This window comes from Scardinius erythrophthalmus (assembly GCF_964197995.2).
Source record: "Scardinius erythrophthalmus genome assembly, chromosome: 9".
NCBI classification, from domain to species: Eukaryota; Metazoa; Chordata; class Actinopteri; order Cypriniformes; family Leuciscidae; genus Scardinius; species Scardinius erythrophthalmus.
Genome location: NC_138229.1, coordinates 10,460,223 through 10,476,664, shown reverse-complemented (window position 1 = coordinate 10,476,664; position 16,442 = coordinate 10,460,223). Strand labels below are relative to the sequence as shown.

Here is a 16,442-nt window from a genome sequence, read left to right as displayed (position 1 = left end):
ATGAAGAATCATGTTCACACATGAATTGGTACATCTGAGTCTAGACCTTAAATTCATTGAAAGTCTTTGGGATGTGCTGAAGTAAACTTGACACAGAGTGCTTGACTTTGACTATGCATTGTCAATATAAGATCCTGACCAAAAATGTATGCACATCTTGATGGGAATAACATCACATTTATCATGTCATTCCAAACCTGTATGAATTTCTTTTGTGGAACACTAAAGAACATATTTTAAAAACGTTAGTTTTTTTTTGTCCATATAATAAAAATCAGTGGGATCCAATGTTGTTCTGTACCCCAATGACTTTCATTAAATGGACAAAAACAGTTGAAACATTCTTCAGAATATCTTCTTTTGTGTTTTGCAGAAGAAAGAAACAATAAAGACTTATTAAGGCTGGAACATCTGTAGCTGTTTCCTACTAATGTGACTCTACTGATGGGAATGACTGTAAAAATCAAATTTCTCCCACATAATCTACAAAGGATGACTTTTCAATAAGCTTTGCATGTCTCGTTTATGAGGTTTGTTCAGTCAAATCAGCAACATGAATTTCCACAGTAGGTTTTATAGTAATAGTTTTGGACTGTAATTCAGCAAGAGGCAAATGAAAAACAGGTACAGTATAGTAGGAAGTTTTATGCAGACGTTAAGCTGTCAGAATGTGGTCCTCAGAAGAGGGAAAGCCGTCTCCTTGAGACACAGGTGTTATCAGTTTGTTCTGAATGGGCTGGTGGGATTCCCTTCTTTTTTAGTACAGGACAGATGAAGCAATTCATCTGAATTTTTGTTTGTTTTTTGCACTGGTGTCTCAGAATGTAGGTGACAGAATCTATGCTTGGAACGCTAAAAACAAATACTGAACAATAAATACTGTCTATTGTTTTTTAAAAGTAGGCTGTAAAACTGTATAAGAACAATGGTTTTTCCCACCAGTAGATTAGCTTAATATACTGCTGTCTGGGACACCGTATGTCCAGAAATGGCAAATGATTATTCTCACTTTAAAATGCACTGAGGAGGGATTTGTAGGGCTGAGCAAATATGGGCCGAACTCTTTACTGCCCTAGTACTTCAAAAAGCCTTTTAAAGGTATACATGTGTATTAAACGTGTCACAATGGCCTTCATCATCACAGTATGCTAATGCCTATCTAGTGCAAGGGATTTCATCAATATGCTGATTGAGGACTGTTGGGACACTCCAGGCACAGGATGGTTCTGTCAGGAGAGACAGAGTCATTTGCACCTCAATGACACGTCTGTACCATTTGTTTCACCGGGCATATGCTTTCAACTACATACTGTTTATTTACTGGTGTGTTCTAATATGTAACTATGCCATGTTTGGTCTCATCTGACAGCTTATAAACTGAAATGAATGGTGGTTAACTTTATAGAGATATCAAAGTATCCTAATGTACAATCTAGGTACAATTGGTTAAACATGCATTGAGGAGAATATGTTAATGTTCTTCTCCCCTCTTGATCACCACACATTTGCCTCATCTTTTGGTTTCCTGTCCGTCAGTTTTGGTGTTGGTATTCCACTTATGTTTAACAATGCTTTGCTCAGGGTATAAGAAGGAAAGGTAACTGTTGATCTGGGAGACAGGCTTTAACCCCACAACTCCCGCACACCGGTGCGTATCCTCATACTACGAGAAAGGCTTTTACGGCCTCCTCTGCACAACAGTGCATTATTTGTTCCAACTAAGTTTTCTATACAGTATGTTGTTCCATTCTACTGTCTGTATATTTAAACATGTAACTTAATAAATATCTTTGCCTGCTATAAAGGCTTTGAGAATCTTTCCTTTTATCACTGATGATGTTGAAAGCTAAAGTGGTAACTTTCATTATCTAAACGTTAAGGTTCAATTTTCCTATCAGTCCTAAGAAAGACCTTTAAAGAATAAGAGGTTAAAGAATAACAACAACTTTAATGGAGTCAGATAAATGTTTGAATTATACACATCATCCTTCAACTGCCCTTTGTTACAATTATTGGTTCAAAATAGCAGTGTAAGCTTCCAGCCTTACAGTTGGATCCTGAAACAGTATTCAATATGTCATGACTTAACAAGCGGATAGCCATAGATTTCCTGAATGAGGCTTTAGTTCGAAACAGATCACGGTTTGCATGGAAAATTAGTCATGTGAAAGCTGCCATGCAAACACTGGAATGCACGGTTGTACCGAACCCAAGACTAGATGTAGGAAAGGATTCCTCAAACTCGGTCCTGGAGGGCCGCTGTCCTGCAGAGTTTAGCTTCAACATTGATCAAACACACCTGAGCAAGCAAATCAATGTCTTCAGGATCACTAGAAACTCACAGCTAGGTGTGTTTGATCAGGGTTGGAGCTAAACTGTGCAGGACAGTGGCCCTCCAGGACCGAGTTTGAGGAACCCTGATGTAGGAGGTGGTCTGAATTCGGTTGCAATGGTACTGTGGCGCACTTCACGCCAAATGTGAATACAACCCTGGCTCATGTCTGCACTTGTTCAGGTAATAAAGTAACCTGTACATGCATTTTAGTCGATGACAACGTCATTAGTTCGACAGAACACATATAAGAGATGACAGTGGTCATGATTTACCTTGGATACGGCCGAGATTGAGCATGCAGTGTAATAGTGCAGAGTAAGCGCAATCAGAGCCGGATTAACGCAAAGGCAAACTAGGCACGTGCCTAGGGCCCGATTGGCGGGATGGGGCCCAGACAGAGGGACAAAAAAAAAAAAAAAAAAAGTACAAATGTCCTATCTACAATTTATTTCAATATTTATTAATTCACTATAAATAGTGACGATGTTTATCTTAACCATAGACTGTTACATTACTGCAGTTAAACCAATTAATGTGTGCCGGCTTCTGAAAGTATGTGTAACGAACGCATCCATCAGATGCTGCGAGGCTAAAGCCTAATAAGCACACAAAGAAGCACAGCTCATAATGCAGGTGTGAGAGTTGTCGTCATCTATTTTGGAGTGATTGCAATGTATTCTAAATATAAACTTGTACTGTAGATCAGCGTCATTTCTGGAAAAATCATTCACCGCTTTATTACGAGTTTAAAAGAGCGCGAGCGTCATTAACGTGCCCAGACGCGACGCTTTGAATTTGCGCGTACAATGAATAACATCGCGTCGGGAGCTGACTAGTAAAAAAGCTACAAAATTAAAAGACAAGACGTCTGTATTCTAAGTTAAAAAGCCAACACACTACAACATTTTTAAATGTTTCAAATAGTCTAAAGGATCTCATATATATGGGTCTATCTTCTAAATTCTGCTGATGATTAGATTCCTGACATTACGCCAATAATTTCACTTTATATATTTTTTTCTGCTCAGTAGCGATCGTGTCTTTCTCTTCCACTTGATTTGTGTATAGCATATTTAAGGTAGCAATGCAATATAAAAGCACTTATGCTCATCTACTGAAGTGGGATTCTGGAACTGTGAATAAATTGAATAAAACAGCAAAATAACAACAACAACAATAACATCTTCATTAAACAAAAAAGAGATTACCGTAGATAAAGTTTGATTAATATGTACGGTACCGGTAAAAGTCTGGACCCATTACTATTTTTAATGTTTTTGAAAGAAGTTTATTATTATGCTCTACAAGCCTGCATTTATTTGATCAAAAATACAGAAAAAAAAATATATGTGTTAAATATATAAAAAGTGATAGTGAAGACTTTTTTAAAACAACTCTTTAATAATCAAAAATCCTGAAAAAAAGTATCACAGGTTATAAAATAAATATTAAGCACCATTTCTAACATTTGATAATAAATCAGAATGATCACGTGGCACTAAATTCAGCTTTGCATCACAGAAATATAAAGTATAGTAAAATAGAAAATCATTATTTTAAATTTTAATAATATTTCACTATATTATTTTTCTGTATTTTTGATCAAATAAATCCAGGCTTGATGAGCATAAGAGACTTCTTTCAAAAACATTAAAAATAGTAATGTGTCCAAACTTATGTACTGTGTAAGTAAAAATATACTGCTTTTAAAATTAAATGTTGTATAAATAAAAAGGTTAGGAATCATATTTGTTTCAAGTGTTTTTTTATTGGGGGTGGGGGGCCTCCAACATGAATTTTGCCTAGGGCCTCCTAATGTCTAGAACCGGCTCTGAGCGCAATCTGAGTGACAAATTAATGGCTTGCAATCCGCTGTCTCATCAAAAGTTGTCTGTCTGCAAGCAGCAGAAAGCTGCCTTCATGCAACACACATATAAAACACCCAAGTGTTCTTTGCTCTGCTGTGCACAATAGCACCAAATTATTACAGAGGTAACAATCGCACTTGGATTCGGGCCACAGCAAACATGCCCAGTGTGAAACCCCCTTTAGACAATGCTGAATTTAGAAAAGCACACTACTCTCACTATTTCAACCATATAAAGATATGGCAGAAATAGTAAGAGTGATATGATAGTATGCTATATCGAACTCAGCCAAAGTGTGACATACTACCCCAGTGAAATCCCCCAAATGCCCCCAAGAGGGTCTTGTCTCCACAAGTGCTACCTCAGAAATGCAATGAAGGTCTACAGCAGCCACGTCCTTCCTATAACCTCCCCTGGGTGTGTCTGCAAATGTGTGTAACAGCACACTGAGGGGTTTAATTGGGAGTGAAGGACATCAATGTGTGCATTGCTGTTTTTGTTGGGCTCAGTCCAATGGTGCTACTAATATCTTTAAAAGGATAGTTCACCTATAATAAAAATTGTCATCATTTACTCACCGTCAAGTTGTTCCAAACCATATGAATTTCTTTCTTCTGCTGAACACAAAGAAGATATTTTGAAGAATGTCGGAAAGTTGATGTGCCACATTGACTTCCATAGTATTTTTTCCCCATACTATGGAAGTCAATGGGGCCTATAAACTGTATGGTTACCCATATTCTTCAAAATATCTTCTTTTGTGTTCAGCAGAAAAATAAATTCATATAGATTTGGAACAACTTGAGGGAGATAAAATGATAACAGAATTTTAGTTCTACGTGACCAGACAGAAGCAAAAACGAGATTGCAGTCTAGAGAGACAGCTGAAGTGAGTGCTATGCATAGTGATGCATAATAAACTCAGACACATTATACACACACACACACACACACATACACCCTCTCAATGTTAAAACGAGTGTGTAGGGTGAGAGTTGAAACATGATCCGGCCCAACTGAAGCAGAACTATTTCCTGCTACATGCTTGCATTACAAGGAAAGAGAGAGGCTGAAAAAGAAATAGAGAGAGAGCAATAAAATGAAAAGGAGGTAAACCTCACATGCAAAAGACATTTTCTGGATCACCAGCCCCCCTCGTGTGTGTGTATGTGTGTGTTTGATGTGGGAAGTTGCTCTAGCATTTTCTGTCCAAATGTAAGCCAAAAAAAAGTCCACAGCTGTTTATAATCAGAGTGAGAGCGAGAGAGAAACGTCTTTGTGTTTTAAATGCTGTGGAATCGGATCTCAGCGAGACACACATTCCAGAAGATGAAATACACACACATGCTCAACCAGACGCTGTTATTTTCATCATTACTTGTATGTTTTTATTGCCATTGAGAATGTTACAATTTATTTGTACTGAGACTAATAACTTTAACCTTAGTAATAGGTAAACAAACTATCTGTGATTTTATAAATTAATTTTTTATATAATATAGAAGTTACAGAAGACATTTCGTAGACCACCAAAAACAAACCACACACACCACACACAAATAACACCCTAATTCGTTCTGATTGCTCCCATATGTCACCAATTAGCCAATCAGTTTAGCAGACCTGTGTCGGCTGCCCTAACTAGCCCATCAATTCTTTAGGTTTACAAATGAGGATGGGTTGAGATAGATTTTCGTGTGATTTTATAAGCGAACATTTAGGGCCATTTACACTATGCCGTTTTCAACTAAAAACGAAAACTTTTTATGCATTTTGGTCATTCATTTATAATACAACGGCGTTTTGGGGGCCTGAAAATGTGAAAATGTTATGAAATTTGAAAATTTGTGAACGCAGTTTAGTCTTGCACATGTATATTACACTGGTTATTAAAAAAATAAGAGTAAGATAAGTATAAGAGTATATAAGAGTAACTGTAAAAAATGTGTTAGAGTACTGTCAAATTGATAAATCACGATTAATCGCATCTAACACAAAAGCTTGTGTTTATATACTGTATGTGTGTTTATATATTTGTTTTTATATATAGTATATATTATTATATATGTCTGTGTGTGTGTATATACATATACACACAGATGCATATATGCACACATATATATAAACACAAACTTTAATGTTAAATGTGAATAATAATAATTTCACTGGCATCAAAACATAAACCGACATGTGACAAAGACATGCGCACATTCATTAAACTGTCAAAATGTTGATGAATGCATTGTTTTATTAAAAATGTAATCGTGACACTAGGGTTTTGCTTGAAATTCAACTGATAATTGAACATATTAAAGGCATTTACATTACATGTTATTAGGTTATTACGCATAATTGGTGTAAGAAGATATGTCACTAAAGCTATGTTTATATATATATAATTTAGTCCTTTTAGTCCTTTTTCTAACCAATAACAAGGTGTGAGAAAAGTAATGTCGAAAGAGGAAGTGTGTATTTTCTCATGATAAGTGGGTAACTGTCATTATTGTGATAACCATCTCATACCTGCAGACCACACCCACACTCTTAGCTAACTGGTTAGCTCACACTCAAACTGATCCAATCACACGGCCTCATGTCACAGATAGCAGAGGCAGACAGAGAGATAGGAGTTGTCTCCTGGATCGACTCCTGTATCATTACGTCATAATACTCAATGACAGGACAAAACAGGTTATGTTTGTATCTGTACATGAAGATGAAAGTTTAAATTATTATTCTTACTCTATTATTATTTGGTAGCAATGAAAAATCCCAATTACTGGCCACACTTTATTGTCTTCATTATGTTTGACAAATAAAACAACTCACTGACAGGACATATCTCATATCATTTCAAACTGTAAACTCAAAATGAAAATGTTTAAACTATGTAACAGTTCACCATAAAATGAAAATTCTGACATAATTTACTGACATCAGTGTGTTGTTTTACATTTTTTAACGGATCTTACCGTGGCCACTATTTTTGCGCTGTCAAGCTCTGCAATGACAAATAAGCTCCATCAAAGCATTATAAAAAAAGTCTCATGTGCTATAAAGTCATCCGATAGCACTGCGTGAGGAGCAGACTGAAATTTAAGTCGTTTTTCACTGAAAGTCTTGACATCTGCCCTAGCTCTTCTTGGCACATTCATGAGAGAAGCAATCGTGTTCGATTTGCGCACAAATCACTCTTTTAAATCATATGTTTTCAATGAATCCTTAATCCAGTTAAGCATGATTTCATACTTTTATGGAGCATTTGTGTCCTTTTTAAAGCATGACAGCCTCAGTTCATGATGGAAGCCATTTATTATGTTAAAAAGAGCTACAAGGACATTCTTTAATACATTTTATTCATTTCTGTTCCACAGAAGAAAGCAACTCCAACAGGTTTGGAATGACACAAGGGTGAGTAAATTATGTCAGAATGACAGAATTCTGAGGTGAATCCCTATTAATACAACTACACAGAAGTGAAGACATTAACCTGGAAGTCCCACTAAATGCACACACATACAATCTCTAATCATGTATTAAACGGACATGATGCAGATCTGTAGAAATAAAGACTTCAGAGTGTAGATGTTATTCAGAGAGTCAGCAGTAGCATGTTAACTCTGTTCCTTAGAGTCAGTCTGGAAATCTGGAACAAGACTAACTGCTTTTGGCACAGCCCACATCCCGACAACGTGCGCACACACACACACACACACACACACACACACACACACACACACACACACACTCACACACAGCTGAACCAGGCCCAAAGAAGAACACAGTACACTGTTGTGAGTAAAGGCTCAAAGAGGCAGTATAAAGAAAAGAGTGAAAGGGAGAGAGACGTGTAATTAAGCAAATATATTTTACTTTGACAGACACATTAAAGAGCAGAAAGCCATCCAGCCACCTGCACAACAACCCGGTATCCTTGACAAATATGTCTTTCACCACAGCTGAAACATTTACACACTTGTACACACACAATGCATGCTTGATAAACAAATGAGATGGTTAAGGTGTGATTTTAGTGTGTTTGCTCACATATATGCTCTTGTGTGTGTAGCGGAGCTGCAGGTTGTGTAGAATGGCCCCGTCGTGTAGGTCCTGTAGGGTTGCCATGTCCTCGACCCCAGTGATGCTGCTGCTGTGCATTGGATAAACCCTCTGCCTGCTCACAGCGTTCTGTTTGTAGGTGTACACCTGAACAAAACACATTTGAATGCATATTACTGAGTATTTGTACAAATAAAATAAAAATAATGACCATGAGAAAAACAAAAAACAGAGCAATATACAAAGTTTTTTTTTTAAGATTATTATATGTTACCACTCTAAAGTCAAAGATTTATAAATACTGTAACAAATGTATTGCTCATTGTTAGTTCATGTTAGTTAATACATGTTAACAAATGAGACTTTGTGTAAAGCGTTACCATTTTATTTATTTGGTCATTTCTTCTTCAAAATAAAAGACAAAAATAATAACCAGCTGACAGAACATTATCATGATAAATGTATTACTTATAAATGTGATTATTTTATATGACACATGGCTGTTAATGCTTTTTTATTAAAACAATAAGGCTAAAATCAATGCATAAAACCATTTTTTATAATAATAATTAAAAAAAAATCACTGTAATGCACAGAATTCACAGAAGGTGTTTATTGCTTTAATAAACTATAAGGATCCTGAAGGTAACAGACTGGCTGCAGATGATCCTATAGACCAGAAACAGAAGCCAGAGACATGAGAAATGTGCGTGTGCTTGACTGCACACACAAGAATATGATAAACAGACTCAAATAATTAGAAAAACACACAGTAAAATACAGAGCCCTGCAAATGACATGCAGACACACATATATTTATACAGTTGTGGACAGAATTAATGGCACCCCTGGTAAATATGACCAAAGATGGCTGTGAAAATAAATCTGCATTGTTTATCCTTTCGATCTTTCATTCAACAAATTCGCAAAAATCTAACCTTTCATTGAAGTAAAAGAATTGAAAGTGGGGGGAAAACATGGAATTGACTAGGAACATGGAATTGTCCAGCTATGACTTCTTGTTTCACATAAGTATAAATAAGAGGTAACACAAAGGTCAAATTACCTTAATCATCCAGCACAATGAGTAAAACCAAAGAATATAGTTCTGATGTGCAGCAAAAGATTGTTGGGCTTCACAAAATAGAAAGTAGCTGTAAGAAAATAGCTAAAGAATTGAAAATGACCATTTCCACAATCAGGGCAATAATTAAGAAGTTCCAATCAACTAAAGATGTTACGAATCTTCCAGGAAGAGGACATGTGTCTATATCGTACTAATGCACGGCTAGGAGGAAAGTTTGAGTGGCCAAAGACTCTCCAAGGATCACAGATGGAGAATTGCAGAGATTAGTTGAGTCTTCTTGGAGTCAGAAAGCCTTAAAACAAAAAATCAAACATCACCACATGTTGTTTGGGAGGGTTTCAAGAAAAATCCTCCTCGATCATCCAAAAACAAACTCCAGCGTTTGTCAGACACGACTGGATCTGCAAAAAGGACCTGGTTCTGTGGTCAGAGGAAACTAAAAAAAGACCTTTTGGCAGCAAATCCACCAGATGAGTTTGGTGCAAACAGGGATAAAAAGTCCTCCATGTCCACGGTTAAATATCCTGCTGGATCTTTAATGTTGTGGGCCTATTTTTTTGCTGGAGGTCCTGGACGTCTTGTTCAGATACATGGTATCATGGATTGTTATGGAAGCTTGTTTCCGCCACTGAATAAAACATTTTAAAAGATAATTGCGACTTTTTATCTCACAATTGCGATTGTTAACATCTCGCAATTCTGACTTTATTTCTCAGAATTGCGAGAAATAAAGTCAGAATTGCGAGATGTAAACTCGCAATTGTGAGATAAAAAGTCGCAATTATCCTTTTTTTTTTTTTTGGCGGAAACAAGCTTCCATAGATTGTAGCAGATGGCCTCTGCTAGAAATCTTATAATTCCCCCCCACCACTCTCAATTCTCACTTCAATGAAAGGTTCGATTTTTGCTCTCTTTTTTTACCGAAAAAATCAAAATAATAAACAATGCAGATTTATTTTGTATTCCACCTTTGATCATATTTACCAATTATTTTATTTAATTTTAATTTTAATTCTGACCACAACTGTGTGTGTGTGTGTGTGTGTGTGTGTGTGTGTGTGTGTGTGTGTGTGTGTGTGTGTGTGTGTGTGTGTGTGTGTGTGATGTATATATCGTGGCCATGAATTAAGAATTCGTTTTAGTAAATTATGCACTCGACAGTAGTAAATTTAGTAAAAAATTAATTATTATAAATGATCATATTGTGCACACGATTTTGAAAAACGAGGGAACAAATTATTATATCATGCACACTATTTACTTAAAACGAGGGAATATATTAGTAAAACGTGCTGACGTATTAATAAGTCATTGGAACGAATTGTTAACGATTTGTCACAATACACATCATTTTTCCTGCATGTCATGTGAGGGGCTCCGTAGTAAAACAAACACAGGTACTGCTCGGTTGATACGCCGGCTTATATCTGAGTTTGTGTACCTTACAGACTCTATGGCAACATGGTCTCTTCTAAACAGGCGGGTGCACAGACTAGTGTGTGTTTGTGTAAAGTGAGAGCACACCACCTGTTCAGCAGTGCCTTGTTGATCTGAGGTGCACAGAGCAGATGTTATGCCACCGTTCCTGTGTAATGCATACACCCACCCCCACTTACCTGTCCATAGTCGGTGTTAAAGACCACCACTCCACCAGAGCACGAGTCCACAGTACTGGGGACATAATGATCCTCCACCAAGAGCCACACACGACAACCCTGTCAAGCACACAAACACTGGTAAGCAACATACTGACAATAGCAGAAACACAAACAACTGTTCTAAAACCATTTGTTGGATGTAATTCTGGATCCCGAAATCAAATTGTTAATGGTAAAGGACATGTTTAAGATGGGAAAGAAAGATCATCAAATAACTGCAAGAGCAATAAAATACAAACAACTGTTGTAAAAAAATCACTAAACAATAGTTTGTTATTTATAGTTATGTATCTTTAAATGAAGTGTAAAATGATTAAAGGACCTGTTTGAGAAAAGTCTGCATACACTTTAGAAGTTGCAAATAAGATCTCTGTAGTATCAGAGATTGTTTGTAGCATCTCAATTGTTTCTACACAGTCACAGCAGTGACATACAATGGAGAACAAATAGAGATTGGTCTCACATGTGTCTCCTCTAAAGTTTAAGAACAGATCTCAAACTGTTCTCATATTTGCTAAGGTACCAAAGTTTGCAATCAAATATCAGAGATTTCTATATGTTCTCAAATATTTCTCATCAAATTTTCCAAGATAAAATCATCTGAGCTATGCTAAAGTATCTACATGAATTTTGTAACTCTAAACTCTTACTCTGTCAACTCAAAAGATTTCTCATTTTTACAACAACTGTCTATTTTTGTTTATCCAAATGATGGCAAAGTTGATACTCAAATGAAACTATAAACTTTATTAAGTGTCCTAAAACTAAAGATCAACCTCTGAGTCTGAGCAATCTCATTTTCCTCTAAAAGGCTCTCCTCATCAGGACTGTTTGTACATTAGGTCACAAAGGTATAATTACCAATAACTCTAATTCAGACTAAATTCCTCTCTCTCTCTCTCTCTCTCTCTCTCTCTCTCTCTCTCTCTCTCTCTCTCTCTCTCTCTCTCTCTCTCTCTCTCTCTCTCTCTCTCTCTCTCTCTCTCTCTCTCTCTCTCTCTCTCTCACACACACACACACACACCACACACACTCTATTAGTGTACATGCTGATGGAAGAAACACATGGTGATCTGAACAGGCATGACTGGCTGTGAGGCCCCAGTGAAGCAGACACAGTTGAACTTTAACCCCATGCCTCACTTAAATGCACGCACACATACCTACTATCGGCACTGCATCAAACACTGCAGCATTGTTTTCGGTCCAGTGCCACTCTGCATTGTGGGTATTGCAGTTGTATACACTATGCGCACATGTACCAAATGCAGAATTTACAACTCTGTTTTTCACATGGAAAACATCAGACTGAATCTATAAATCAAATTAAACATGAACAAAACAAAGTGATTATGTTTGACCACAGTACAAATTGCAAGTTTAAATTCAAACTGTGGAATGAGAAAACTCACTGAAAGTCTTGAGAATCTGAAAAATTACTCTTAAGAACAGTAATTAAGATTATTAACTATTAAAAATTCCCTATTGTTATCCTGTCATCCACTGTCTCTACCTCTTATTCATGTAGTGGCATATAAACTCAACAGTACTTTATAACTTAGAAGAGCGGAAACACACACACACACACACACACACACACACACACACACACACACACACACACACACACACTCACACACACACAGAGAGAACTGCTGAATGATCAGACTGAACTGCAACAGAACAGCTGTGCAGCTGGACACACACAGTTGAACACTTTCTCCTATCCCAGCATAATATGCAGAAACAACTATAAGTTGCCAAGCCATTCTTAGACTGATTTCCACGGAAAGTGTGTCAAAACACTGTTTGTTCGAGCAACATTGACTTAACTAATGGCATGAGTTTTGGACAGGACCATCCTATTGTTTTTAGCTTTTCTTTTTTTATGGCCTTCAATTTGCATAGACTTTTATTTGATAAAGCATTGGGCAAGAAGTGAAATTATTTCAGTACAACATTGGAAATACAATTAGGCTTTTTGTCCAATTACCTGATTACATAAATCGACAGATAAAGTAATTTGCAGCCCAAGAGTAAAGATTATTCTTTTAATAAAAATACTAAAAGGCTACAGTAACCACAGAAAAAACTTTGGTTTGGTAAGAAAGACAAAAGTCTGTAGAGGAAATGGACAATTTAAGAAATTTTCTCTCTGATTGCTGTCACGTGCACATCTTCATGGTTTCTAACAGCCTATGCACACACTTGTAGCACTGTTAACCTGCCACTGGTCTGCTAAAGTTAGTAGCTGTAAAAAGCAAAGACAAACTGAAAAAGAAGAAGAATAAAAAAATAGAGCAAGAAACAATGGGAGACTTCACGTATGGGACCATGATTTTACACATTGTGTTCATTAAATATTAAAATACATTAAGAAATATATAATATAAGAATTATGGAGGAAATCACACTTTTAAAGATGACTGATCCTTCCCGGCATGCAGTATAAGGACTGCATGCCGTTGCAATATGTAATAACAGTTCTGAGTAGTAACAGTCAGTGTTTACTGTTGAAAAGCAATCAACTCTGTATTGGATTTGCCATAGTTTCAAATGACTTTAAAAGCTCAAAACTCAGAGTCAGCCCCATCAAGTTAGTGCATCTCTAAGCCACACAAACAGGAAGCTGTTTTCCTCTCTAAACCAAGTTTATCTCAGGAATTCCAGGCCTCTAATCCAATTCACCATCTCTGCAGTAAACCAGGACGCAGTGACATAGTTTCCCAACATTTGACTCAAGCACTTAATGGTGAACTTGAAAGAAAACACATTTCTCCACAAGATGGGTTAATATGTAGTTCATCTCTTGAGCCATGTTAAGAAATTAATGTTAAGAAACTTTTGAATTGTTCATTGTTTCATTATGTTTTTTAGTATGTGTGGATTTACTTAAAAGGACGAAAATGTCCCTAGAAGATTGCCAAATCTTACAAAATACAAAATGTCCCAGGGACATCCGGGAATGTGTCTATGGTGGTTAAGACATTGAACTTGTGTGTGTGTCTGGTTTCCTTGACAGAAGCATATTTCGAGTTAAGCAGCTTTGACCGTGCCTTGTGTTTATCTGCAAACATTAGAAGATTAAAACTGCTCAACCAGTTTATAACTGCAGCACAGACGTTCACACATTACAGTTTAGAAATACTCCAATCACATTCATAATTGTCTCTCTCAAGTCAAAAACATTCTTAAACACTTCCAGCTTACCTTTTTAAATGACACAAAAACCTTTTGTGAGTATGTTTACAAGCACTTTAAAGCTCAATTTCAGAAAAAAAAAGTCAAATTGGAAACTGGCCAATCCAAACGTGTATTAAATCCTTAAAATATTTCTATACTAATTGTGTTATTTGACACAATGTAAAAAAAACCCTGTAGTTTACTAATAGAAAAGAACAGAGGAAGAGTGAGAGAAAAATAAAGAAATGTATATTCAAAAGTTTGGGGTCATTACATTTTCTTTTAACAGTTTTTGAAAGAATCCTCTTATGCTCACCAAGTCCACATTTATTTGATCAAAACTACAGTAAAAACAGTAATACTGTGAAATATTATTACAATTTAAAATAACTAATTTCAATTTTAATATTTTTATAATGTCATTTATTTATGTCAAAACTGAATTTTCAGCATTATTCCAGTCTTTAGTGTCACATGATCCTGTATACTAAATCTAATTATGCTGATTTGTTGCACAAGAATCATTTCTTATTTCTTACTGTATACAGCAATTGTGCTGCTTAATAATTTTGTGGAGACCATGGTATATTTTTTTCATGTATAGTCTTTACAGTTATATATATGTATATATGTATAGTCTTTACAGTTACCTTTGATCAATTGAATGCGTCCTTGCTTGATAAATTTTATAAAAAAAAACAAAAAAAACAAAAAAAACATACTGACCCCAAACTTTTGAATGGTAGTGTATCTGCCAGGTTTTCTGGCCAATATTCACTTCCTGTACTAAAATAGACGGCTCAAAGGAATCACAGATTTAAACAGGTAGCAATCCAACTAAAACATCACACACGCACACACACAACTTATGCACAAAGACATCCAAATCAAACATCAATGACTTTCTAATTTTGTTTCATGTTCAGATGAAAGAAAAAACTTCACTTTGAATTTAAAAAGTGCACTGTGTGCATGCATGTCCGAGTGTGTCCTTGTATTGTGTATCTAAACTCTTAAAATAATATCAGAGTTTTGGAGGGCGGTCAGGCTGGGCGGAGTAAAGGATGAAACAGACCAGAGTTACTCTGTAATCTCAATGCTGCTTACCGAGCATGTTTAGAGCAGCTTACCACACACACACACACACACACACGCACACACACTTCTCCATAGCTCTCTTTCTCTGTCCCCCTTTCTTTCTCTCATTTGACTGCAGGAAGTGAGGGATCAGATATCGTTTGGGTCAACAGGAAGGCAGGCCAGTGATGAAGGGCATTCCTGCATACTTCGAACCCAAAGATCCAAAACTTTAGCTCTCTCACATCACATGCAGAGTGACCCGGGCTTGGTGTTCAGAGTCAGACCTGTCTCCTCGACATATAACTTATTTCACCAATCCAACCCCCTCAAACACGTTCACATATACCCTGCATGGCTGCCTGACCTACTTTTCCAAAGCACGCGCATTTTCTCTCTCTCTCCTACAGTGAAAAATGTGTGTTTATACTTCACGACAAGAGTGAACGAGGGAAAGAGAGCTGTATAAACTACGCAGAACAAAGACAAAGACCATCTTCGTGCATGTATGCATGTGCACGTAGTAGACGTACTTTGCACCTGGCAGTTTAAAGGCCTCAGAGATTGCAATTGTGATGAATCATAAAGGGAAGTTCACTTGTTTTCTTCCTCTTTGTTTTGTTATTATAATGACTTCGCCATTCAGGAACAAACAGACTAATTAGGCTTTGCATGTTAATTGAAATGACTCAAGATAACATGAATAGTTCACCCTAAAAAGAACATTCTGTCATCATTTACTCATCCTCATCATGTCATTCCTGATTTTTATGACTTTATTTCTTCTGGACCACAAAAGGGGAGATTTGGAGAATGATCTGGTCAATGATTTCCAAGCAATTACAATAAATAGAGAACTGAAGCTTTCAAGATTCGAAATATATGAAAAAGCACTATAAGTAAGTCCATTCAACTTGTCAGAAGACTTATATAATCCACACCTATATATAAATATAATGCACACTTTCTCGACATCTGGCCTAGCTTTCCTTGAGTTCATGAAAGTATCAGTGGCTATTTGACTCAAAAGAATCACTCTTAAGTCAGATCATTTCATAGAATCAGCTGATCTGGTTAAAAAAATGGTCTGAATGATTTGTTCACATATCGGAGTGAAATTATCTAGTTAAACGCATTGACGCAATAGAGTCACAGCGACTCACTAGAGAAGATTA

General features: G+C 36.4%; 1 protein-coding gene across 1 annotated transcript in view; it reads right to left on the bottom strand.

Moving 5' to 3' along the window:
- Positions 1-16,442, bottom strand: part of myo10 (myosin X) — a 47,772-nt gene that overhangs the window by 26,557 nt on the left and 4,773 nt on the right. The window contains exons 2-3 of the mRNA XM_081374210.1: positions 10,966-11,064; positions 8,251-8,409 (exon numbers count right to left, since the gene is read on the bottom strand). Coding sequence (XP_081230336.1) covers positions 8,251-8,409; positions 10,966-11,064 — 258 coding nt within the window. The remainder of the gene's footprint in view (positions 1-8,250; positions 8,410-10,965; positions 11,065-16,442) is intronic.